Genomic DNA, 25,225 nt, shown 5'->3' on the forward strand with positions numbered 1-25,225 from the left:
TCTACAAAGAAGCGATGAATATAATAGTTAAGAAGGCTCTGGAGGTAGCCTGAATTTGAGTTCTAGCTCCTTGGTCCTTACTCTTCCTAGTTTGGTCCTCACTCTTCCTGAGCAAGTGACTTGACCTTTCTGAACCTTAACCTTCTCTTATGTAAAATGTGGTAACAGTTATCTATTTCAGTATAATCATGAGGAGGAGATGACTTAATTCAAATAAAGTAGGTAGAACAGCGCTCTTAGTGTTCAATAATGTTAGTGGTCTTAACATTCAATAAATATTGTATCTAATAATATACCTACCCCAACTTTGACTGGGAAGGGGTACATGCCCCTAAGGATACCAGGTCCCTCCCACTGACCTACAAAAAAACTTTAGGCAACATCACCCCTTCCAAAATACTTTTATTTAAAAAAAAAATTATTACAAACAAACAAACAAAAACACCACAAAACCCGCTTTTCTTTTAAATAATGCGGCATGGAGCAGTTTGGTTTCCACCCTATTGCACGTGGTCCGGCCTGGTCATGAATCAGGAGGCTGCTGGGACTGGGGTCCTGTGAAGGAGGTAGGGTTCAGCCTGGGGGAGGAGGCCAGCCTCTCCCACTACCTGGAGGTGCCATGAGGCAGAGGCTGGGTTTCCATAGCAACCAGGTAGCACTTCCCTGTCATCCTTTGACAGGCCCAGCTTATCTTCCCTGAGGCCCCAGTGACACAAGGGGAGTCAGAACTAGAGGAAAAGGCAGAAGAAATGTGGAAGTGGGAAATCAGACTCCCGGAAACAGTCTCATTAAGGCATTTGGAAGAGATAAATTAATTCAGGAAGACCCACCTTCACAGAAGGCTGAGATAACCAGACACACACACACATGCAAGACAATTTGTGGAACCCTGAAGTGGGAGGAGAGGAGGCCACTGCTTAGAGGCCCCATCAAAACACACACACACACACACACACACACACACACACACAAAATTGCATCCAGGGAGTCATCCCACCAAGACTGGGATGAGGAAGGAGCCCTCCCCTGCCCCCCATCAAAGTTTTAGGATCCCAGAATGATTTCCATGATGTGATCTAGTTCATTCCATTCCCAGGACCCTGGGGCACAGAAAAGGTTGTGAGGAGGTTCTGGTGGGGCCACTGCAGGCTCCTTCTCCACTGCGGATGTGTCAATGTCCAGGAAGAAGTCATCCAGGCTTGAGTCCCCCAGGTACCGGGAGCTCAGAGCTTCTAAGAAGACTGGATCGGGCTGGGAAAGCACTTCATTCTGGGGGCTTGGGGGAGCTGCTGGATTCTGAGGTGGCTCAGTCTCATCCATGGAGGTCTCCAGCTCCCGGAGAATAGAGCCAATGGTTGCCGACAGCGAGAAGTCCTCCTCGCCCAGGAAGAGGGGCTCCGGGGGCAGGGCAGGTGCAGGAGTCAGGCAAAGCGCCGCTTGGAGCTGCTGGAGGGTGTTGTGGATGAGCACGTGCCTGCGAAGGCTGGGTGCTCGGGGGCCTAGGCTTCGCTGGACTTTGTCTAGGGAGATGCGGAGCAGGGCTTGCTGGTAGCTCCGGAGGCCTGCTGGGCTCCAGTCCCACTTCTCATCCTCTTCTTCTTCCTCCAGATCTGAGTGCTTCCTCTTCAAGCCTCCTACCATGATGCCCTATGGAGAGAAGAGGGGCAAATAAGACAGAGCAGGGCTAATTCAAATACCGAATCTCTAGTATGACTATTATTGATTTGTAATGATCCAAACTTCAGTTTCTGCATCTAAAAATGAAGATAGTATGAGTCCCACAAGGCTAAGAAGAAAAGCCAATGTACGTGATTAAGAAAATTAGATCTCAGGACTTTTCCTGGTGGTCCAGTGGCAAAGACTTTATGTTCCCAATGTAGGGGGCCCAGGTTTGATCCCTGGTCAGGCAACTAGATCCCAATGTCGCAACTAAAAGTTTGCATGGCACAAGGAAGACAGAAGATCCACATGCCTCAACCAAGACCCAATGCAGCCAAATAAACAGATAAAAATATTTAAAAAAAAAAAAACCCACACCAAAATCTGGACTTAAAGGGTTTGAATCCCACTTACTTGCCCGTGTTGCCTGAGTGAGTTTAACTCCCTGAGACTCAAATTTCCTCATATGCAAGATGAGGATCCTAACTCAAGTCCCCCTAAATCTTAAAGCTGTTCTTTCGACAATACTCTTTTCTTCAAGTGTGACAGATACAAGACAGGTGTTGAGCACAGAGCTATGGCCTTGAAGCAGAGAATCCTGGGTCTGAATCCTGCTTTTCACACTGCTCAGTTGTGTGATCTTGGGAAGTAATGTGACATCACGCACTTTAATGAACGAGAGTCAACTGCTATTTATGAAATATTTTTGAGTGCCTACATTCCAGTCACCTGGAGCCCTGTTAAGGCACCTATCTGTGAAGACGCTTCTTTCCACATGGAAGCTACTTCTGTCCATGCCCTCATGACTGGGAGCGTGCCCAATGACAAGGTATGCGGCCTCCCTCATTCCCTCCGCGGAGGCCTTCAGGTTTCCCCTGGGCGAGCCTCACAGGAAAACTTGCTAGAACTGATTCACGCCAAGCCCCGCCCCCACCAGTCCATCCAACCAGATCTCGGCCCTCTACAGGCCCCGCCCCCCTACGATTCCTCTTTCCGCACTCAGACACGCCCCAATCTGGCCCAGGGGCTTCTGGGAAATGTGGGCCAATAGCCATCAGGTACACGAACTGACGTTGAGCAAGCACTACAACCCCCGGAGGGCTCCGCAGGCCGCAGGGACTAGCCTTCCCCGCCCTGCCCCCCACCGGGGCATGCGCACAGTGGCCCAGTGTACGTGGGGGAAGGGAACCCGGACGTCCAGCTGCCTGGCGATTGCCAAGCCCCGCCCTCCGCTGCCTCCTGGGCTGCGGGTCTGAGCTCCACGCCCTGAACACCCCTCCCCCACTCCAGACTTTGGCTCTAAAACTGCTTTCTCCCGGTCCTTTGGAACCGCAGAAGGTCCTGGATTCTTCACTCAGGCTGCTCTCGGGCCCAGAGACCCAGGACCCCAGCCACAATGCTCAAACAAATGCGCTCCGATTCACTCCGTTCGGGACACTAAGTATCTCAGTTACGAGACCGTCTCCCGTCAACGTTCCTCTATTCTCCCGTCTTTCAAACGCTTTTCGACTTCACCTCCAGTCTCCCACTGACTTCTAAGACCCGACAGGGAACTCTCCCCAGAACCCGCTCTCCGACTCTGCGTCTGGGAGACCCCAGAGTCCTTGCCCCTACTTCTCTCGCTTCTCCAAAGGTCCGGGATCCCAGCCCAGCCCCTCACACCTTTCCCTAAACACTAGAGCCCCGAATATAACCTGTCCCAGACTGTCCTAATGTTTAGTTTCCTACCCCAAAATTTCCTTCTCTAGTTTTCTCGCTTCTCCAAACACACTATCTCCCAGCTTCAAACTTCCTCCACTTGGAAGATTTTGCCCCCCACCCCCAAAACTCTGCCTTCCGTGCAAGGATCTGGAAACCCCCGTCCCTAAATCCTCTCTCCAACCCCTATTATCACCCTGAATCTGCGCCCCCTACTCTCGCTCATACCCCGCCTCCACAACTCTCGAGAGAGCGCCTCCACCTCCCTCAACTTAAGGCAGATCCCAAGCCAGGTAGCCACACCTCACCTCAGCTGCCAGGTTCGCAACCACCACCTCCGGGAACGCCCGCGGCTTAGCGACCCTCCAGCGTTGGGTAGGGGCCTGGTTCACTTCCCCCGGGCCTCTCACCCTGGTCTCAGGCCCACCCAGCTCCACCCGGGAGCCGAGCCGCGAGTCACGATTGGCTGGAGTCCTGCCGGCCGCGGGGCGCGGATTGCTGGGCGGGGCCACCAGCTAGTCGCCAGGAGACGCCCCACCCGCTCTCCCCTCCTTTGCTTCGCGGACCAATTAAAGGATTCCGACTAGCCGGCCGGGGCCACGTCTCTACAGAGTGGAGGGCACATCAACGCACTTTCCTTTAACTTAGCTACTATCTTCACTCCAACACTGTCATCTTTGCTCTCTGCTATCCCTTTATACCAGGCCAGGACCGCGTCGCGAAGCAAGAACTGTCTGGCACTCCCCACTCCACCCCGCTTTCGGGGCGGGAGGGGCTGAATGTCTCGCTGAGGCCGCGCCCATTGGATTCAGGAGGGCGGAAGCCGCGGGGAGGATGACGCATTGACGATCAGCCAATAGTTTGGCGCGGCCTATGTTGCCTGGGCGATCGCAGCCCCGCCCCTCGCCTCCCCTGTCCTGCCCCTCACAATTTACCCGAAGCCTTCTTCTTATAAGGACTTCTCCCGCCTGTCTTCTGGTGGTGCCTCATACGTCTTCCTAATGCCCCGTCTTTCCGCTCTCAGGGTGGCACGTCTGCTGCTGGAGACTAGCCTATGGCTCCCCACTGTCCTGGGTACAAAGTTCAATCTCATTTTTGTCTCAAAGCCCTTCAGGTCTGGCCAGATACAAACTCCTGCTTGCTCGCTAAAATCCTGCCACACTCCTTGACTTGCTGTATTTCTAAAATGGCTCCAAGTGCACTCCACCACCAAGAACACAGAGATTCTGTTTTCTTCCCTGCTTTATCCACAGTGCCTACAACAATCCCAGATACATAGCTGCTGCTGCTGCTGCGTCGCTTCAGTCGTGTCCTAGTCTGTGCGACCCCATAGACGGCAGCCCACCAGGCTCCGCCGTCCCTGGGATTCTCCAGGCAAGAACACTGGAGTGGGTTGCCATTTCCTTCTCCAATGCATTAAAGTGAAAAGTGAAAGTGAAGTCGCTCAGTCGTGTCCAGGCTTCGCGACCCCATAGACTGCAGCCTACCAGGCTCCTCCATCCATGGGATTTTCCAAGCAAGAGTACTGGAGTGGGGTGCCGTTGCCTTCTCCGCTGATACATAGCAAGTACTCAAAAATGGAAGGGGAGAAAAGAGGCCTCTGGATCTTTAAACTTGCGTCCCCATTCTGAAAACACACCCTCATTCCCCAGAACCCAAAATTCTCACCAGAAACTCATTCCAAAGGATTCCTTCCCTCAGAAGCCCTCCTTGAAGCTCCAGGATGGGTTGGGCCTTTTCTGGGCTCCCTTGGTGTCCTGTGTTGTTTTCCCCATCCCAGCTCTGACTCTTCTGCTCCTGCCACTGCATCTTGGCTGTGGGCTGTCACTGTCTAGACTGTGGACCCTCTGATATACCAAGGTTATCTCAGGCTCCCACTGCTTGGGCCACAGCATCACCTCCCACAAGGCTGGACACCAAGCAGGTACCCAGTGAAAGTTTGTAAAATGCCTGGACAACGTGATTGAAAGAGATGAGGGCAGAAATAGAATGGTGCTGGTGCTGCGAAAGCCTGACCCAGCCTTGCCCCACCCCTATGCGTTCTCACCAAGGGAAGTTTTCTCCAGGCCACCCCTGGGAAGGAAGGTTTAAGTCTCCTCAGGCCAGTTCTCCCGCCGGCTGGACTGTGTTAACTAAGTTGTCCATCTGTTTGCAGAGTGCAGGATTGGAATGGATTGGGGGTGGGGTATGGACGGAGAGGGATTTGGGAGTTTGGTGGGAAGGGGCTGGAGGTAGGGAGAGGGGAATGTCTTGCTCAGGCCTGGGAGAGGTGTCTCTGGGGAACAAAGGTTGGGGAGAATAGATTCCAAAGAGGGACATGTTTAGGAAGGGAGGGGGGTACAATTCTTCCCCTTCCTCCTCTCAAACTTGCCCCTCCAGGGTTCCCTTCATAGGGTGACACTGCTAGAACCCCATCTCCAGCATATAGCCCCAGGCTTCTTCCTAGATGTATCCTTCCCCTCTCCAGAGAACTGTCCACTCAAGACTCTCTCCCACCCACTCTCCCTTCTCTACCTCTGGGCACCTGGGTTTCCAGCCTCTGCTCTTTCATCCTCTGATCCATCTTCACACAGTTGCCAAGGAAAGCTTTGTAAAATACAAATCTGAATGTGCCCCCCTCCCTGCATCTCCCCTGCTCCACTCATTGCACAACACCTTAGACTGAAATTTAGACTTTTTACAATGATTCTGAACAGCTTCGTGTCCTTTGAACAGCCCCTCTTGGGGCTGATCGCTCTTCTCCTCCAAACGAAAATGAAAGTGTTTGTCACTCAGTGGTGTCCGACTCTTTGCAACCCCATGGACTGTAGCCCACCAGGCTCCTCTGTCCATGGGATTCTCCAGGCAATACCGGAGCGGGTTGCCATTCCCTTCTCCGGGGGATCTTCCCAAGCCAGGGATGGAACCTGGGTCTCCTGCATTGCAGGTGGATTCTTTATCATCTAAGCCACCAAGAAAGCCCTCTCCTCCAAGCAAAGTGTTATTAACTGTAGGGGATAGATCTGAGTTCTTCAAAGGCGCCATGTGCTATTCAGTTGCCTGGCTCAAGTGGTATCTTCTACCTAGAATGTCATGTCTTAGAACCTTCTCCTGGCTCATTCTCACTAAATCAGGTTTCAGGCAGGACATCTGCTCTTCCACAGAACACTGTCTGCACCTCCAGCTGGGTCCCTCGGCCCTGTGTGCTTCCTCCATCAGAGTTCTGGCCGGTCTGTGTTGTCGCTGTCAGGGGCAAGACTGTCCTCCCCACTGGACTGTGAGATCTGTGCGGGCAGCATCACCGCTACGTCCACAGTCACCACTGGGTCCCTGGCACAGAACCAAGAGAGGAAATGAATGAATGAATACCCAGAAAATCTCACAGAGGCAGACAGATACACTGAGCATGCAGATAGATGTGGATCCTCTAGAGTAATCTGAAGCTCTTGGCTCTAGATTTATTGCCCCCTTCCTTTGTTCTGTTTCACAGGATGCTGTCTTCCCGGGACAGGGCCAGAGCCCTATTCATACACATGGGAGGGGTAGGTGGTGTGCCCGTCGTACTCATCGGTGGTGAGGCAGCGCAGCATGAAGTGGCCCAGGTCGTGTTTGGAGATGACCCTTGAGGGCCCTCGTCCATCCAGGGTCACTGTGTAGGCCCCAGTCAACGGGTGGTCTCCTGCGAGGTAAAGACAGAGAGGCCAGGTAAAGCGGATGACCTTTCCTCTCCCCCAACTTGTGATCACGCCAATGACATCCCAGGGTGTCTACAGAGTGCCTAGACAAGACGGTAGAAGATGGTATAAGAGCTGGGCTTCCCTGGTTGTCCACTGGTTCAGAATCTGCTTGTCCATGCAGGGAACTCGGGTTCAATCCCTGGTCCGGGAAGATCCCACACATCTCAGAGCAACTAAGCGCATGGGCACAACTACGGAGCCTGAAAGCCTAGAGCCCGTGCTCCGCAACGAGAGAAGCCCCTGCAGTAAGAAGCGCAAGCACCGAAGAGTACCTCCCCCTGCTGCAACTAGAGAAAGCCAGGTCACAGAAAGGAAGATCCAGAGCAGCCAAATAAATAAATGAAGGGAAAAAAAAGAGGAAAGAAACATATGCTGTCACAACATTCCCGCCAAAAATATTCAATTTTAGTCTGTAAGACAGAAATTTCTGTAATGACAGAAATCCAGAATGTGGAATATTTCAAAAGATATCTGAGACAACAAGATCCTACTATTTAGCACAGGGAACTACAGTCAATGTCCTGGGATAAACCATAATAGAAACTAATATTAAAAAGAATGGATTCAAGAGGGAGGGGACATATGTACGCCCATGGCTAATTCATGTTGATGTATGGCAGAAATCAAACCAATATTGTAAAGCAATTATCCTTCAATTAAAAATAAAGTTAAAAATAAAAGAATGGATATATATGTAAAAAGAAAAGACACCTTGCCTGTTATGTTTCATGTTAAAAAATAATTTTAAAAAAATGATATGGAGGATTGTTCCAGACTGGAGGTGACATGGCAACTAAACGCAACACATGATCCTGGATTGGATCCTGATTTTGAGGGGAGGGGAAGGCTGGAAGACATTTTTTGGCAGTTGGGTATGTCTGAGTACGGAGTGGATACTAAATGATGTGATAGAGTGAATGTCAATTCCCTTAGTGCAGTAACCGTACTGGGGTTTGTTTCCAAATACTTCTTCTTGGAAGATGCCCACGAAGAGGTTCTAGGAGTACAGTGTGCCAATGTAGACACACACATTTTTAAAAATGTATGTATATACACTACATATATATTCACATAATCACACATGTACATTGTGTGCTAGGTCATTTAAGTCGTGTCCAATTCTTTGCAGCCCCGTGGATTGTAGCCCACCAGACTCCTCTGTCCATGGAATTCTCCAGGCAAGAATGCTGGCGTGGGTTGCCATACCCTCTTTCAGGGGAATCTTCCCAACCCAGGGATCAAACTCATGTCTCTTTACATCTGCCTGCGTTGGCAGGTGGATTCTTTACGACTGGCACCACCTGGGAAGCCCCTACACTTGTATTCACATAAACACACATACCCATTAGTGGCATGCATAAATGATAAGCAGATAGATGGGGAAAAGAAACAAGCCAAAATGTTAACAAGTGAACCCAGATGAAGGGTTTATGGGTAATTCTTAAACCTTGAATTGCCTTAACTTTTCTGGAGGTTTCAAAGTTTTCATATTCACACAGAAAAAGAACTAAAAAACCCCCCCCAACAACTTCGTGTTAAGGAATTTTTAGGCTTAATCTCTCCGAATATTCGCTTTAAACCTGGGAGGTCAAGAAGTAATATGAGCCCGTTTGGAGATGAGGAAACTGAGGCTCAGAGGTCACAGGCCTGAAGTCTGCACAGCACTGGAGCTGGCGCTCTCTTTCGCTTCTCCAGCATGCAGCCTCACCACTGATTCACACCTCAGGATTCTCATCCAACAGGGTCCCTGAACTGAACCTCAACATCGAAGCTTACCTGAACCTCTGGAGGGTGGTATACAAGCCTCCTCCTCCTCCAGGCAGAAGGGCCCGGGCACAGAACTGCTCATCCAGCAGGCAGGCAAACAGGAAGGAGATAACAGTTCCCGACTCAGGCCTGGGCACTGCTGTTCCCTTATCCCAGAATGTCCCCACTCACCTTAGACACTCACCTGGTTCCCTCCCTCAGGGCATGAAGCCATGTCCTTAGAAAGCCTCTGCTCTAAGCAGCACCCCATTACTCTCTTCACTGAACTATTAACGTATGTTTCTTCATTCAGCATAGCACCACTCAACAGTAATATGGATCATCTATCTTTCGTTTGGATTTCCCTGGTGGCTCAGATGGTAAAGAATCTGCTAGCAATGCAGGAAACCTGGGTTCACTCCCAGGGTTGAGAAGATCCCCTGGAGAATTCCATGGACAGAGGAACCTGGTGGGCTACAGTCCGTGCGGTTCCAAAGACTTGGATGTGACTGAGCGACTCACATCGTTCTTTTGTTTCCCCTGCTAGAAATGGAAGCCTCATGAGATCAGAGACTATGTCAGTGATACTTGTTTTATTGTTTTGGCCTCAACACGCAGCTTGTGGGATTTTAGTTCCCCAACCAGGGATCAAACTCTGGGCCCTGGGTAGTCAAAGCCAGTGAAAGCCTGGCGTCCTAACCACTGGGCTCCCCGGGAATTCCCACTGGTACTTGTAATGCTGGCCAGGTGCACACCTCCTGTGCAAAGAGACATTTGTAAGTGAACGAATCTCTCCCTCTGACTTTGGGTCTCTCAATGTGAATTCCACACCCGGGAGGGGTAAAGAGGGTGTGGTTCCCTCCACAGCACCACCTGGAAGCAAGGCATCTCCCCTGGTATTAGTTCATTCGACAAATATTTACTGAGCACTTATTACAAACCAAATGCTTCGCCAATGGCTCAGCGGAAAAGAATCCGCCTGCTATGCCAGAAACACAGGAGATGGGGGTTCGACCCCTGGGTTGGAAAGATCCCCTGGAGGAGAGCATGGCAACCCACTCCAGTATTCTTGGCTGGAGAATCTCATGGATGGAGGAGACTGGTGGGCTACAGTCCATGGGGTCCCAAGAGTCAGACAGACTGAGCCAAGAGTAGGATAGGACTGAGCAACTGAGCCAAGCCCTATCTAGGCACTAGGAACACAGCAGTAATCAAAACAAGACAAAATCCGTGCCTTCAAACAAAGCTTTATACTTCACAATTCCAGTGAGGGAGACACACACTAAATAAGATTAAAAAACAAGGGAATTCCCTGGTGGTCCAGGGTGACCACTTTGCATTTCCACTGCTGAGGGCAGGAGTTTGATCTCTGGCAGAGGCTCAAACAGTAAAGAATCTGCCTGCATTGCAGGAGACCCGGTTTTGATCCCTGGATCGGGAAGATCCCCCTGGAGAAGGGAATGGCAACCCACTCCAGCATTCCTGCTTGGAGAATTCTATGGACAAGGGAGCCTGGCACCTACAGTCCATGGGGTTGCAAAGAGTCGGACATGACTGAGCATTAACACTTTCTTTCACTTTCAGAGTAACTAAGATCCCACAAGATGTACAGCGTGGCCAAATAAATACATGGGTTTTAAAAACAAAGAACCGACGTGAAGCATAAGTCCCCATCTCTTGAATGTGGAGGAGCCTCAGTATAACTTCCTTCTAATAAAGAGAGTACAGTGGAAGAAGTCCTGAGAGACTGCAATTTCAATAAACCTAGACAGCATATTAAAAAGCAGAGACATCACTTTGTCGACAAAGCTGTATAGTCAAAGCTATGGTTTTACCAGTAGTCATGTACAGATGTGAGAGTTGGACCATAAAGAAGGCTGAGCACCAAAGAGTTGATTGATGCTTTTGAACTCTGGTGTTGGAGCAGACTTTTGAGAATCTCTTGGACTGCAAGGAGATCAAACCAGTCAATCCTAAAGGAAATCAGCTCTGAATATTCACTGGAAGGACGGATGCTGAAGCTGAAGTGCCAATCCTTTGGCCACCTGATGTGAAGAGCCAACTCATGGAAAAGACCGTGATGCTGGGAAAGATTGAAGGCAGGAGGAGAAGGGGATGACAGAGGATGAGATGGTTGGATGACATCACATGAGCTTGAGCAAATGAGTTTGAAGGACAGGGAAGCCTGGTGTGCTGCAGTCCATGGGGTCACAGAGAGTTGGACACGACTGAGCGACTGAACAACAGGGAAGGCCCAGCTAATGTCCCCAGAGGACTGGAGGGAGCTGGCTGGTGATGACCTGCAGTTGGCTCTCTGTCCACTCACCTATATGTGGTGGCATCACGGCCACGTACTTCAGGCCCGACTGCTGCAGTACCTTGTGCATCCGGACATGGTCATCGGTCACATCCTGCAGTCTTGGGGGCACCTTGGAAGGGTCCCACAGTAGGAAGGCTGGGGGGACACAGGGCAGGATCAGACAAGACTTGAGGACAGCCTGGCCAGGCCCATAGCCCGCAGGTCTCCTGGCAGAACACCTCCCTGCAGGGACTCATTACTGCCCTTCAGTTGTTCCAGGCTTCTCACCCCACCTGCTCCTGTCTGGTGTTACCTCCTGCCTAGACCATGGCAGAGCCTCCTCCCTGTTCTCCTGACCCTACCCTTGCACATCTGGGACCCTACCAGGACCCCATCTCACTCAGGGGGACAGCAGAGGCCCCATCAGGGCCCCGGGGCCCCACTTGATCTGATAGCATCAGCCCCCTGGCCTCACCACCCAACACTCTCCCCTTCACTGGCTCTGTTGCAGCCATGCCCCTGCCTCACAGTCCCTACCCCTCCTCACTCCCCCCTCATGTCATCTCCCTTCCCTGGGAGACAACAGGTGTGATGGAAGAGTGGTAAGGCGTGTGGGTAGTGGAGACAGACAGCCTGGTTCCACACCCCAGCTCTGCCAGCTACAGGCTGTGTGATCTCGGGTAAGGCGATGGGCCTCTCTGTGCCTCCACTCCCTTAGCTATAGACGGGAGGCGGTAAGAACAGCTACAATTCACTGGGCACCTAGGATGTGCCACCATGAATGGAAGTACTATCAAAGGAATTTTGAGAGGATTCAGTGGCATTCATCTGTGAGGTGCTCAGATGGTGCCAAGCACACAGTAAGTGCTCAATAAACACTGCTAGCTTTAACTGCTCCTGTCACACACCCTGCAGCCTTCTTTTCAGATTATTCAGGAAGGGCATCTCTTTGTAAATTGGGAGCTCTTTGAGAGTAAAGACCTGGCCCATGTATCCAAGGCTCTGTCACTTCCTCTTGCATTCTCTCCCTGACCCCTTCTTAGGCTGGGTCAGACACCTCCTCTGAACCCCCAGAGTCCTCTAGCCTTCCCCCATCCCAGCTCTGATCCCGTTCCCCATGCTTCCCCCAGATCCTGGCCTTGACCCCTCTGCCTGTGCCTCACCCTCCATCCTGGCCCTGACTACTCCGGCCTGTCACGGTTTGATGATCACGCTGTTACCACTTCCTTTCTGTTCATGAGACCCATGAGTGCAGGGGCCAGGTACCATTCAGCAAGGTTCAGATGCAGAACTGGTGCTCAATAAATACACAGTAACTTGGAATAGCTCCAATGCCACCTTGTAGAAACCTCTGGGCTGCCTGTCCAGTACCCAGCTCCCACTTTTCGGCCCCAACCCCTACGACCCTGCCACCCACCCGAGGTGCAGGCCACGACCTTGTCCACGCCATGGGCCTTCATGGCCGCCACAATGTTCTGGGCACCCTCGGACATCACTGTGGTAGGACCTTAGAGGAGACAGAGAGTGGCTGTCACTGGTGGGCGGCGGCGGTGGCAGGGGTGGCAGGGGAGGGGCTGGGGGCGGGGGCGGCGCTGGGGGCCGAGGTGCAGGGGTGGGCCGCGGGCAGAGGGGGGGCTCAGTACTGAGGTCATTGCGGGTGCCCAGCAGCACGATGACAGCGTCCTGCCCAGCCACAGTCTTGTCCACATCGGCTGGCTGCCGGACGTCGCCCACCACCACGTGGGCCGGCTGGGGCCCCTCTGAGGGCAGCCTGGAGGGGTCCCGCACCAGCACCGTCACCTCATAGCCTGCAAAGAAGGGCAGAGAGGCAGGTCAGTCGGCCTGCAGGCTGGCACTCCTAGGCTCCAGAGGCTGGGTCCTGGAGGGTCCCGTGAACCCCCAAATCCATCCCCCAGATCCCCTGTTTTGAGACCACGATCTTCAAACATTTTTGCTGGCATACTCACAGTTGATATACACACAGTTGATTGTTGAAATAGGGTGATACCTCCCCGCCAGTTCATAAATAATCTGCCGATGCCTTTCTCTGTCTCTCATCCCCTTGACTTCTCTACTCCCTCCTCCCCCCAACAACTAAAGGGTTAAGCTCATCGTCACACTGGTCTATGTCCCCCGTCCATGGTCCTGGAGGAAGCTGAGGTACTGCCAAGTATGTTCATCATTGGGTTTGGTCCCCCAGGCATTACTTCTGAAGGGTTGGGTCCTGTCTTTCGGGTATGTGTGCATGCCAAGTTGATAAGTCATGTCCAACTCTTTGTGACCCCGTGGACTATAGCCCATGAGGCTCCTCTGTCCATGGGATTCTTCAGGCAATAATACTGGAGTGAGTTTCCATGCCCTCCTCCAGGGGATCTTCCCGACCTAGGAATCGAACCTGCATCTCTTACATCTCCTGCATTGGCAGGTAAGTTCTTCACAACTAGCGCCGCCTGAGAAGCCCTGGGTCCTGTCTTAGTGGTCATTTATTTTGAATATTTCTTTGGCATATCACCTCCCAAAAGAATTTTGGAGAACTCTGTGTCCCTTGGCCCCACCATCACACACACAAATACTCCTTTTTAAAGTTTATAACCAACAGGGACTTCCCTAGTGGCCCAGTGGCTAAGACTCTGTGCTCCCACTGCAGGCACCTGGGTTCAGTTCCTGGTCGAGGAACTAGATCCCACGTGAGGCAACTAAGAGTTCACATGCCCCAGCTAAGACTTGGTACAATCAAATAAATAAATAAATATATATTAAAAATCAAGTTTACCAGCAACATATTTCTTTCTTTGTTTTAGACAACGGCAAAATATATTAATGTTTATGCATATTGCAAAAAAAAAACAAAAACAGTAGTTAGTAGTCTCTGTCATGGACTGAACGCTTTTGTCATGCGCTGAATTCATATGCTGAAGCCCTAACTCCCAATGGGATGGTATTTGGAGATGCAGCCTTTGGGAGGTAATTAGGTTTAGATGAGGTCATGAAGGTAGAGAGTAGGGTCCCCATAATGAGATTAGTGTCCTTCTAAGAAGAAGAAGGGGCTTCCCTGGTGGCTCAGTGGTAAAGAATCTGCCTGCAATGCAGGAGCCACAGGTTCGATCCCTGGGTCAAGAAGATCCCCTGGAGGAGGGCATGGCAACCGCCTCCAGTATTCTCACCTGGAGAATCCCATGGACAGAGGAGCCTGGCAAGCTGCAGTCCATGGGATCGAAGAGTCAGAGATGACTGAAGCAACTTAGCATGCTTGCACACAAGAAGAGGAAGACCAAGGCACTCTCTCTCTACAGTGTAAGGACACAGCATGAAGGCAGCCTCTGCAAGCCAGGAAGCAGGCCCTCACTAGAAACCACACCAGCTGGTACCTTGATCTTGACCTTCCCAGTCTCTGGAACTGTGAGAAATGAGTGCTGATTAAGCCACTTGGTCTGTGGTATTTTTGTTATAGCAGCCTGAGCTGATTAAGACAGCCTCTAAACAGCATTCTCTTGAAAAATGAACCAGAGCTCCTTGAAGGAATGGCTGCTTGCTGGGCCGGGGCAGGGAGAGGACAAGATGAACCTGGAACATCTTGTACCACCAGCTATGTGATGTTTAAAGAATGATGAAGTGAGGTCAAGAGGACACAGAAGCCACTTGAAGGGGTTCTCAGGACAAATCAGGGGCAATTTGATTTGTCCCAAAGAATATGGATGGCAAAGAACGGAAGCACATCAAATATATAAAAATATGTGAATTCATAATGATAACTAAGAAATTTCATTGGTCATCACTGGTACCTATCAGAGGATTAATCTGTTGTTCTGAAAAGGATAAAGGAAAGGCAAAACAACAAAACTGTCCCAGTTTCCTTGATACTTGTCATCATACATTTAAAAAACAAATAATTAAAAATCTGTATACTCTGGGGCAACGATGATAATAGTGATACTTAGTGGCTTCCCTGGTGGCTCAGTGGTAAAGAATCCACCTGCCAATGCAGGAGACATGGGTTTGACCCCTGATCCAGGAAGATGCCACATGCTCTGAAGCAACCAAGCCCGTGTGCCACGACTACTGAGCCTGGGCTCCAGAGCCAGGGAGCCACAACCGCTGAGCCCGGTGCCGCAGTGACTGAAGCCTGCAGGCTCCAGAGCATGTGGTCTGCAACAAGAGAAGCCACCTCCACGAGAAGCCCACTCACAGCAGCTAGAGAGCAGCCCCCTCTTGCCACGAGAGGGGGGAAAAAAGTCGTTGGAGCAACGAAGATCCAGTGCAGTCAAAAATAAATAAAATGAAAAAATAAAGATACATAGTATTTATAGAGCACTCACTAGATGCCAGGTGCTAAGTACTTTACATGTATTAGCTTATCTAATTGTCAAAGTAACCCGGATTTTGAATTCTATCTGTCCCTACCACTAGCTAGCTTTGTGACACTAGGCAGGCCACTTAACCTGTCTGGCCTTAGAGCCTTCATTTGTAAAATGACACCAATAACAGTCTCTGCCTTACAGGGTTGATGTAGGTTTGAATAGTATTCCTAAAAGTTTAAAGTGGTTGGTTGATTTTTGACAAGGGTGCCAAGACAATTAATTCAATGGGAAAAGAAGAATCTTTTCAACAAATGGTGCGGGGACAACTGGATATCCATATGTAAAAGAATAAAGATGGATCCCTACCTCACATAATATATGAAAATTAACTCAAAATTATCAAAGTTCTAAATGTAGGAGCTAAAACTGCAGTCCATGGGGTCGCGAAGAGTCGGACACGACTGAGAGACTGAACTGAACTGAATTGAAAACTATAAAAATTCTAGAAGGAAAGTGAAGTCGCTCAGTCATGTCAGACTCTTTGCGACCCCATGGACTGTGGCCCACCAGGCTCCTCCATCCATGGAATTTTCTAGGCAAGAGTATTGGAGTGGGTTGCCACTTCCTTTTCCTTTTCCTAGAAGGAAACATAAGCATAAATCTTTGTGCCATTCGATTAGGCAGTGGTTTCCTAGCAGTGACACCAAAAGCACAAGCAACAAATGGGAAAACAGATTCACTGGACATCACCAAAACGAAAAATAAAAATTGGTGAAAAAATGAAAACTGAAATGAAAAAAAAAAAAGCTTCCAAGGACACTATCAAGAAAGTGAAAAGACAACCCACAGAATGGGAGAACACTTTTGCAAATCATATATCTGATGAGAGACTTGTATTTAGAATATATAAAGAACTTTTACAACTTGATAGTAAAAGATGAACATTAAAAACTGAGCAAAAGATCTGAATAGACCTTTCTCCAAAGAAGATAGACAAATGGCCAATAAACGTATGAAAAGATACCCAATATCATTAACCATCAGAGAAACACAAATCAAAACCATAGTGAGATACTATTTCATACCCACTAATGGTCTGGACCTAATAGAAGCAAAAGATATTAAGGAGAGGTGGCAAGAATACACAGAAGAACTGTACAAAAAACATCTTCATGACCCAGATAATCATGATGGTGTGATCACTCATCTAGAGCCAGACATCCTAGAATGTGAAGTCCAGTGGGCCTTGGAAAGCATCGCTATGAACAAAGCTAGTGGAGGTGATGGAATTCCAGTTGAGCTGTTTCAAATCCTGAAAGATGATGCTGTGAAAGTGCTGCACTCAATATGCCAACAAATTTGGAAAACTCAGCAGTGGCCACAGGACTGGAAAAGGTCAGTTTTCATTCCAATCCCAAAGAAAGGTAATGCCAAAGAATGCTCAAACTACTGCACAGTTGCACTCATCTCACATGCTAGTAAAGTAATGCTCAAAATTCTCCAAGCCAGGCTTCAGCAATACGTGGACCGTGAACTCCCTGATGTTCACGCTGGTTTTAGAAAAGGCAGAGGAACCAGAGATCAAATTGCCAACATCCGCTGGATCATGGAAAAAGCAAGAGAGTTCCAGAAAAACATCTATTCCTGCTTTATTGACTATGCCAAAGCCTTTGACTGTGCGGATCGCAATAAACTGTGGAAAATTCTGAAAGAGATGGGAATACCAGACCACCTGACCTGCCTCTTGAGAAATCTGTATGCAGGTCAGGAAGCAACAGTTAGAACTGGACATGGAACAACAGACTGGTTCCAAATAGGAAAAGGAGTACGTCAAGGCTGTATATTGTCACCCTGCTTACTTAACGTATATGCAGAGTACATCATGAGAAACGCTGGACTGGAAGAAACACAAGCTGGAATCAAGATTGCCAGGAGAAATATCAATAACCTGAGATATGCAGATGACACCACCCTTATGGCAGCAAGTGAAGAGGAACTAAAAAGCCTCTTGATGAAAGTGAAAGAGGAGAGTGAAAAAGTTGGCCTAAAGCTCAACATTCAGAAAACAAAGATCATGGCATCCTGTCCCATCACTTCATGGGAAATAGATGGGGAAACAGTGGAAACAGTGTCAGACTTTATTTTTTGGGGCTCCAAAATTACTGCAGATGGTGACTGCAGCCATGAAATTAAAAGACACTCCTCGGAAGAAAAGTTATGACCAACTTAGATAGTATATTCAAAAGCAGAGACATTACTTTGCTGACTAAGGTCCGTCTAGTCAAGGCTATGGTTTTTCCTGGGGTCATGTATGGATGTGAGAGTTGGACTGTGAAGAAGGCTGAGCGCCAAAGAATTGATGCTTTTGAACCGTGATGTTGGAGAAGACTCTTGAGAGTCCCTTGGACTGCCAGGAGATCCAACCAGTCCATTCTGAAGGAGATCAGCCCTGGGATTTCTTTGGAAGGAATGATGCTAAAGCTGAAACTCCAGTACTTTGGCCACCTCATGTGAAGAGTTGACTCATTGGAAAAACCTCTGATGCTGGGAGGGATTGGGGGCAGGAGGAGGAGGGGACGAGAGTCGGACACGACTGAGTGACTGAACTGAACTGAGGAGGACTATAATCAAAAAGACACAATGACTGTTGGTGTGCCTGTAGGGAAACTGGAACCTTCATACAGGGCTGATGATGTTGAATGATGAGGTTGCTTTGGAAGACAATCCGGCAGTTCCTCAGGTTAAGCGTATTGTTACCCCTGTGATCAGTTGTGTCCGACTCTTTGTGAGCCCATGGACTGTAGCCCACCAGGCTCCTCTGTCCATAGGATTTTCCAAGTAAGAATACTGAAGAGGGTTGCCATTCCCTTTTCCAGGGGATCTTCCCGACCCAGGGATGGAACCCACATCCCCTGTGTGTCTCATGCACTGGCCGACGGATTCTTTACTACTATACCACCTGGGAAGCCGTTGTTACCCCAACGACCCAGCAATTTGACTCCTAGGTATATGCCAAGAGAAATGGAAACGTATGTTCACACAAAACCTGTACATGAATGTTTATAGAGGCATTACTCATCAAAGCCTCAAAGTGGAAACCTCCCAAATTCCCATCAACTGAATGGATAAATAAAAGTGGTATAGGGAATTCCTTGGCAGTCCAGTGGTTAAGACTTCACACTTCCAGCGCAGGGGTTGCAGGTTTGATCCCTGGTCAGGGAACTAGGACCCCACACGCCACACGGCACAGCCAAAAAGTAAGAAAGAAAGAAAGAAAAGTGGTGTAGATAAATAATGTAATGGTGCTGTGCTGTGGTTAGTTGCTCAGTCGTGTCCAACTCTTTGCAACCCCATGGCCCACCAGGATCTTTTGTCCATGGGGATTCTCCAGGTAAGAAAACTGGAGTGGGTTGCCATGCATGCCCTCCTCCAGAGGATCTTCCCAGGGATCGAACCCAGGTCTCCTGCATTGCAGGCAAATTCTTTACCGTCTGAGCCCCCAGGGAGGCCTGTGAATACTGGTGAATACTCTTCTCCAGGAGATCTTCCCAACCCAGGAATCAAACCGGGGTCTCCTGCATTGCAGGCAGATTCTTTACCATTGAAGCTACCAGGGAAGCCCAACACAATGGTATTTCAACAATAAAAAGAGATGACACATAGGCTACAATATAGATGAACCTTGAAAAAATTCCTTTTGCTAAGTGAAAGAAGCCAGTCATAAAGAGTCACATGATGTATGTCTCCATTTATAAGAAAGGTCTGGAACAGGCAAATCCATATAAACAAAAAGTAGATGAATGATTGCCTAGGGCTGGGGAAGTGGCTGAGCAGGAAAATGGGGAGTGACTTCTAGGGGTTTCTTTTTGTAGTGATGAAATGTTCTAAATTGATTGTGATGATGTTTGCATGAGTCTGGGAATATGCTAAAACCCATTGAATTATATTCTTTAAAGGGGTGAATGGGGTATGGTATGTGAATGATAACTTAAAGTTGCTATTGAAAAGATGCAAAATGAAAACGAAAACAAATGAAAAGCTTAGAGGAGTGTCTGGCACAGAAAAGAGGGCTCTATGGCTGTTGGCTGGGACCAGGCCTTTTCATCATCTCACAATTGTATTTCCTGGCCTGGTCTAGTCCTCCCTGGGCTTCTGGTGTGTCTCAACCCCTCCAACCCACACTGCACATTGTAGCCAGATAGAGCTTTCCACAGTTACATCAAAGTGCCCTAGGACTTCCCCGGGGGTCCAGGAGCTAAGACTCCATACTCCCAGGGCAAGGGGCCCAGGTTTGACCCCCGTTCAGGGAATTAGATCCCACATGCTGTACCTAAAGATCCTGCCTGTTGCAATTAAGACCCAGTACAGCCAACATAAATAAATAAATTAATTTTTAAAAAAAACACCCCAAAAAACAAAGTGCCCTTGGCTCAGATTTCTCCCTATCCACCCTCCACCCCAGTGCCTTAAGATAGTCATGTTCCTTATGATAGCCTTCAAGCCTCCCCTCTACACGCCCCCTCCATGTGGCCTCTCCTCTCCAGACTGTGCTGGAGCCAAAGCCCTCTTCACTAACTGCGCTTCTTTCAGTTCCTCAAACGCACCATGCTGCCTCCTGCCTCCTGGCCTTCGCACATGCTCCTCTGCCTGGAGCACCCTTACCCTCTTTCTCCAGCCAACCGCGCTTCCTCTGTCATGGCCCTGCTTATGCTAACCAACCAATGGCCCTGTGGGTGCAGGGGCTAAGACATACTCAACATCATCTCCTGGATTTATTATTATTTTTTAATGGCCCTGCCAGGTAACATGTGGGATCTTAGTTCCCCGACCAGGAATCGAACTTGTGCCCTTGGCAGTGGAAGTGCGGAGTCTTAACCAGTGGATCATCAGGGAAGTCCCTCCCCTGACTTTTATATCAGCACAAAAGCACAGTCTACACTGTGCCAGAGACTTGAGTTCAGACTCCAGCTCCACCTCTCCTTTTTTTTTTCTGACTGCACCACAAGGCCTATAGGATTTTAGTTCCCTGACCAAGGGGAACCTCAAGCCACTCGCAGTAGAAGCTCACAGTTTTAACCACTGGACTCCCAAGGCATTTCTCGGCTCCACCTCTCACTGGCAGAGGAACCTCAGAAAACGCCTTCCCTGACTGGTCCTCAGTCTCTTCTCTAAAGTGAAGGTCGGGCTTTCCTGGTGACTCAGTGGTAAAGAATCCCTCTGCTAATGTAGGAGACATGGGTTCGTCGATCCCTGGTCTGGGAAGACTCCCACATGCCTCAGAGCAGCTAAGGCCTCAAGCCACAACTGTTGAGCTTGTGCTCTAGAGCCCGGGAGCCCCAACTACTGAGCCCAAGTGTCGCAGCTACTAAAGCCGGAGTGCCCTAGAGCCTGTGCTCCACAAGAGAAGCCACCGCAATGAGAAGCACATGCCCTGAAACTAGAGAGTAGCCCCTGCTGGCCCCAACTAGAGAAAGCAGCAATGAAGACCCTGTGCAGCCAAAAGTAAATAAATAATTTTAAAAATAAAAACTAAAATGCTCTTGCCTGGGAAATCCCATGGACGGAGGAGCCTGGTGGGCTGCAGTCCATAAGGTCGCTAAGAGTTGGACACGACTGAGCGACTTCACTTTCACTTTTCACTTCATACATTGGAGAAGGAAATGGCAACCCACTCTAGTGTTCTTGCCTGGAGAATCCCAGGGACGGGGGAGCCTGGTGGGCTGCTGTCTATGGGGTCGCATAGTCAGACACGACTGAAGCGACTTAGTAGTAGTAGTAGTAGCCGTCTCTAGCATGCCTATCTTGTGTGTGATCACCTTTTTGCTGGCCTCAGACACACTGGGGAGCAACAGGGGCTTTCAGGGTGTCAATGTAGTCACTGGTTAACTACCACCGTATTAGTAAAATGGACCCTAGAAAATTGTGGGCATTTTGGAGGAGAAACGTTCTCACCAACACGAGAGCTCTGACACCGGCCCAGCACAAGAGTGCCCATCAGCGCGACATTGTTGGTAATTGTGCTGGTGCCAAGTCGCTTCAGTCGTATCCGGCTCTTTGTGACTCTATGGACTGTAGTCTGCCAGGCTCCTCTGTCTAAGGATTCTCTAGGCAAGAATACTGAAGTGGGTTGCCGTGCCCTCCTGCAATGGATCTTCCCAACCCAGGGATCGACCCGGTGTCTCTTATGTTTCCTGCATTGGCAAGTGGGTTCTTTATCACTATAGAGCCACCTGGGAAGCCTATTGGTGATTAGAGACATTTACTGAGAGCCTCCTAGAGAATTCCCTGGCGGTCCAGTGGTTAGGACTGCAGGCTCTCACTGCTGAAGGCACAGGTTCAACCCCTGGTTGGGGAACTAAGATCCCACAAGCTGCAGGAAACAGCCAAAAAAAAAAAAAAAAAAAAGCCTCTTACGTGCCAAGTGCTGTACTAAGCTCTTTCCACTGATGAGTGACTTAAAAAAAATTTTTTTAAACACAACTCACATTTAAATTTAAATAGCCACAAGTGGCTAACGGCTACTATGTCAAACTATAGTTTTAGAATTCACAGATTTTGCCCTTTACAAAGAACACAAGCATTTGTAAGGTTATTTCCAAACTTAAAAAAATTTTCTTTCTTTCTTCCTTTTTTGTTTAAAACAAATCTCTTACTTTATCTTTTTTTCCATTAAATTTTATTTTGAAATAAATTCAGACCTATAGGAAAGTTGCAAGACCTATGTTCTCATATTTGCTTTATCTTTCTCTCTGTGTATACACAACACATACATGTAACATGTATAATTATATGTATAGGTATAAAGTTTTTTCCTAAGTATATTAGAATAAGTTGTAGAAATCATGCCCCTTTTAAGCTTTTTTGATCTCAGCCCTCCATTCAAAGTAGATTTCACTGTCTAACCTTGTATACACAAACTTATACATGTATAACTGAGACAATAGTTTCATAAAACCAGTATTCTACATGTGATCCATTCTGACACTGTTACGACCCATTGAATATATTTCAGAACTCTCTATGACCCGCAGTTTGAAAACGGCCCTCAGACTGCAACAACCTCACAAAGTAGGTTGTATTATATGCCCATTTTGAGTCTGGGGAAAGTAAGGCAAATTTAGGTAACTGGGCCAGGATCACACAGCTATAATCTATAATTACTCAGCCAAGGAGTGTCTACTGAGCACCAGCTATATGCTGGATGGGCCTCCCAGGTGGCTCAGGGATAAAGAATCTGCCTGCTAATGCAGGAGATGCGGGTTCAATCCCTGGGTACGGATGATCCCCTGGAGAAGGAAATAGCAACCCACTCCAGTATTCTCGTCTGGGAAATCCCATGGACAGAGGAGCCTGGCAGATTACAGTCCATGGGGTTGCACAGCGTCAGACATGACTGAGCGACTAAACACAGCCCACCACATGGGCACCAGAGTCTGCGCCTTCAGGACTCAGGCCTACAGAGCCACTGAGGTCAATAAAAGTCTAGTTCATTCAAGCCCCTCCTTTTTCTGATGGGGACAGGGAGGCTCAGGCTCACTAGCTCTGAAGAGACCTGTTAGAGCCACCGTAAGAAGGCAAGGACTTCCCTAGGCCTCAGGTACAGCCCATACTTCCAGGTGCAGTCCCAGCTGTGACCAGCAGGGAAGCTAAGTGAAATTTTAAAAAATCTAAGCCTAAGAGAAAGGTAGTAATTTGGGAATCTAAAACTCACAGTGACTCAGCATCTTTCAACTTCTCCCTCTTACTTCCTCCCCAAGAAATATTTATCAGCATTTGTTTCTCCTGTCCCCACAAGTCAACATCCTCACTAGGTCTTCCCTGGGGAGGTGGAGAGAAGTGGGGCTAAAGGGGAACTTTGAGTCACAATCCCTCCCAGGGAAAGTTGGGCTAGGAGGCAGCTGAGAGTGGGATCCTGGTGGCCTCCACCCTCTGGGGACACCCAGATAGTCAATATCTTCAGAGTCACTCAGGCCAGCAAGGGTGGGGCCATATATCTGGACAGGCCAGACTCTGCTGGGAGTTGGTGAAGTTGGGGTGGTGGGGGCTGGGTCCTGTTGCATGATACTTATCCCCTTTCCTGCCCCCTTTCGTGGGGGCAACTCTGAATTTTCAGCCCTCATTGATTTTCCTGGGACCTGTGTCTCCAAGCCTTCACCCTTGTCTCCATGATCTTTCCATTAGGTACTCATAGCGGCTTACCCCTCAGTTTTTCAATTTTAAAATCCTTGGTGCTCAAACCAAGTGCTGGCGGGCTCTCAGTGGTTAAGAGCAAGTGCCAGGTAACAAATTTCAGCACTGCGCCTTTCCAGTTATGTGACACTGGACAAATCACTCAGGGAGACTCGGCTTTCTCTCATTTGTCAGGTGAGGTGATACTAGTTCCCACCTCACAGGAGTGCTATGAGGATTCAACGCAAATGGCGAGAGGGCACTGCTGGGAAGATGCCTCAGGCCTGGCGTAGTGAAGCCCTTGTTGGGTGTGCAACCACCCACCACACTGCCACCCGCACACCAACTGTCTGTCATAAGAGCATTGGATCGCTACAGTCCCCCAGCCCCCCAGGGCCATTTCGTTTCCCTTGGGACTTAGATCAAGTTGGACCTCATAGCGTCCCCCATTTCTGCCCCCGTGGCCACCAGCTTTGCTCTCTAGGTCCTCGCACACCAAGGCACGTTGGCTCCAACCTCCCTGGGCCCAATCCCACGATGCCTATAGTTCTAGCTGTGCACCCCGCGACATTCCCTGCCCGTCCCAGCTCATGCCTGCTTGCACCGCCTGCGCCAGCGTGGTGAGCCCGGTGTTGCCGGTGGCGCCGAAAAGGGCAATCTTCTTGACGACCATGCCGCGGGATCGCGGAGGCGCGAGGCCGTAGAGTCGCAGGACACGCGGGAACCGACTGGCTGCTGGTTCCCCTTCGCGTCCTTTCCTAGAGGGAGGGACGGGGCGGGGCCGCCTCACGGTTCGGTCGAGGGGAGGGGCCAAAGGCCACGCCTCTAGCTAAGTATAGAGTGGGCGGAGCTGGAGTCAGCTCGCCTGAGGCCCAGCACCGCCCCCTCCGCCCGCCTCTTAGCCTGGAAGGCGTGTCTGGCGGCCCGCGAAGGTGGACGCAGAGCCCCGCCTCCGCGCTCTAGCCTCCCGGGGTGGGGCGGGGCAAGAGCGGGCCCCGCCCACAGCCCTCTCCTCGTTCACGCCTCCTTTTTCACGGCCGTGAGTCTGATCTGGGGCTCACGTAACGCCCCACGGCCTTCCCAAGGCCACAAGGGGAGAAAGTGAGGCAGAACAGTGTGGGTGCGTGAGGGAGACACTGTGTAGCTGCGTGTCTATGTGCCCGTGTTGACCCCGTGTGACTCTGCGAATAACCCCAAGGGAGAGCATGATTGTGGAAGACACTTGTGCCCTCTGTGTAAAACACCGTATTACAGTGTGAGTCTATGTGTGACACCACGTGTGGAAGGCACTGATGCTCTTCCTCTGTGACCGGTGGTGACACCGGTGGATAGTGGGACCGTTTGTGATCCTATATGCATCCATGACGCTGGGGGATATGGTGTGAGTGTGGGACGTGTGAGTTGTGATATACGGGAGTGTGTGACTCTTCGTGTGTGACTCTGTGACATCATTTGAGTGTGGCTGTGGGTGTTACTGTTATTGTGATGTTATTTGTGACCTGTGACTGTGTAACGTGTGTGTGACTGTGCAGGATGTACGACTCCCACGTGAGTGTGTAACAAGTTTGAGTGTGTAAAAGTGTGTGATGCTGTGTGATGGTGAAGCCGTGTGTGATGTGTGAGTCGATGATACTCTGTGA

General features: G+C 49.6%; 2 protein-coding genes across 3 annotated transcripts; both read right to left on the bottom strand.

The window, feature by feature from the left end:
* Positions 1-385: 385 nt before the first annotated feature.
* SERTAD3 (SERTA domain containing 3) lies at positions 386-4,910 on the bottom strand. Of its 2 annotated transcripts, none has more exons than XM_069550767.1 (2): positions 4,293-4,910; positions 386-1,647 (listed from the first exon to the last, which is right to left on the bottom strand). In XM_069550767.1, the coding sequence occupies exon 2, from the start codon at positions 1,639-1,641 to the stop codon at positions 1,045-1,047; it is 597 nt and encodes a 198-aa protein (XP_069406868.1). In that variant the 5' UTR covers positions 1,642-1,647; positions 4,293-4,910; the 3' UTR covers positions 386-1,044. The 2 variants fall into 2 exon arrangements, with proteins under 2 accessions (XP_069406868.1, XP_069406867.1); XM_069550766.1 differs by lacking the exon at positions 4,293-4,910 and adding an exon at positions 3,666-4,175.
* Positions 4,911-6,753: 1,843 nt separating this feature from the next.
* On the bottom strand, positions 6,754-24,539 carry BLVRB (biliverdin reductase B). The gene is made up of 5 exons (XM_069550765.1): positions 24,180-24,539; positions 12,762-12,926; positions 12,536-12,625; positions 11,146-11,274; positions 6,754-7,015 (listed from the first exon to the last, which is right to left on the bottom strand). Exons 1-5 carry the CDS (start codon positions 24,256-24,258, stop codon positions 6,858-6,860), a joined length of 621 nt encoding a protein of 206 aa, XP_069406866.1. The 5' UTR covers positions 24,259-24,539; the 3' UTR covers positions 6,754-6,857.
* Positions 24,540-25,225: the final 686 nt, after the last annotated feature.

The sequence above is a fragment of the Ovis canadensis genome, chromosome 14, assembly GCF_042477335.2.
Source record: "Ovis canadensis isolate MfBH-ARS-UI-01 breed Bighorn chromosome 14, ARS-UI_OviCan_v2, whole genome shotgun sequence".
NCBI classification, from domain to species: Eukaryota; Metazoa; Chordata; class Mammalia; order Artiodactyla; family Bovidae; genus Ovis; species Ovis canadensis.

Excerpts from the sequence above, each read along its gene's own strand:
- SERTAD3 (XM_069550767.1), bottom strand. The coding sequence starts at position 1,641 with ATGGTAGGAGGCTTGAAGAGGAAGCACTCAGATCTGGAGGAAGAAGAA.
- BLVRB (XM_069550765.1), bottom strand. The coding sequence starts at position 24,258 with ATGGTCGTCAAGAAGATTGCCCTTTTCGGCGCCACCGGCAACACCGGG. Across the intron at positions 12,927-24,179 it reads GGCGCAGGCGGTGCAAGCAG|GCTATGAGGTGACGGTGCTG; the intron begins GCATGAGCTGGG and ends CCTTCTTTGCAG. Across the intron at positions 12,626-12,761 it reads GGGCACCCGCAATGACCTCA|GTCCTACCACAGTGATGTCC; the intron begins GTACTGAGCCCC and ends GTCTCCTCTAAG.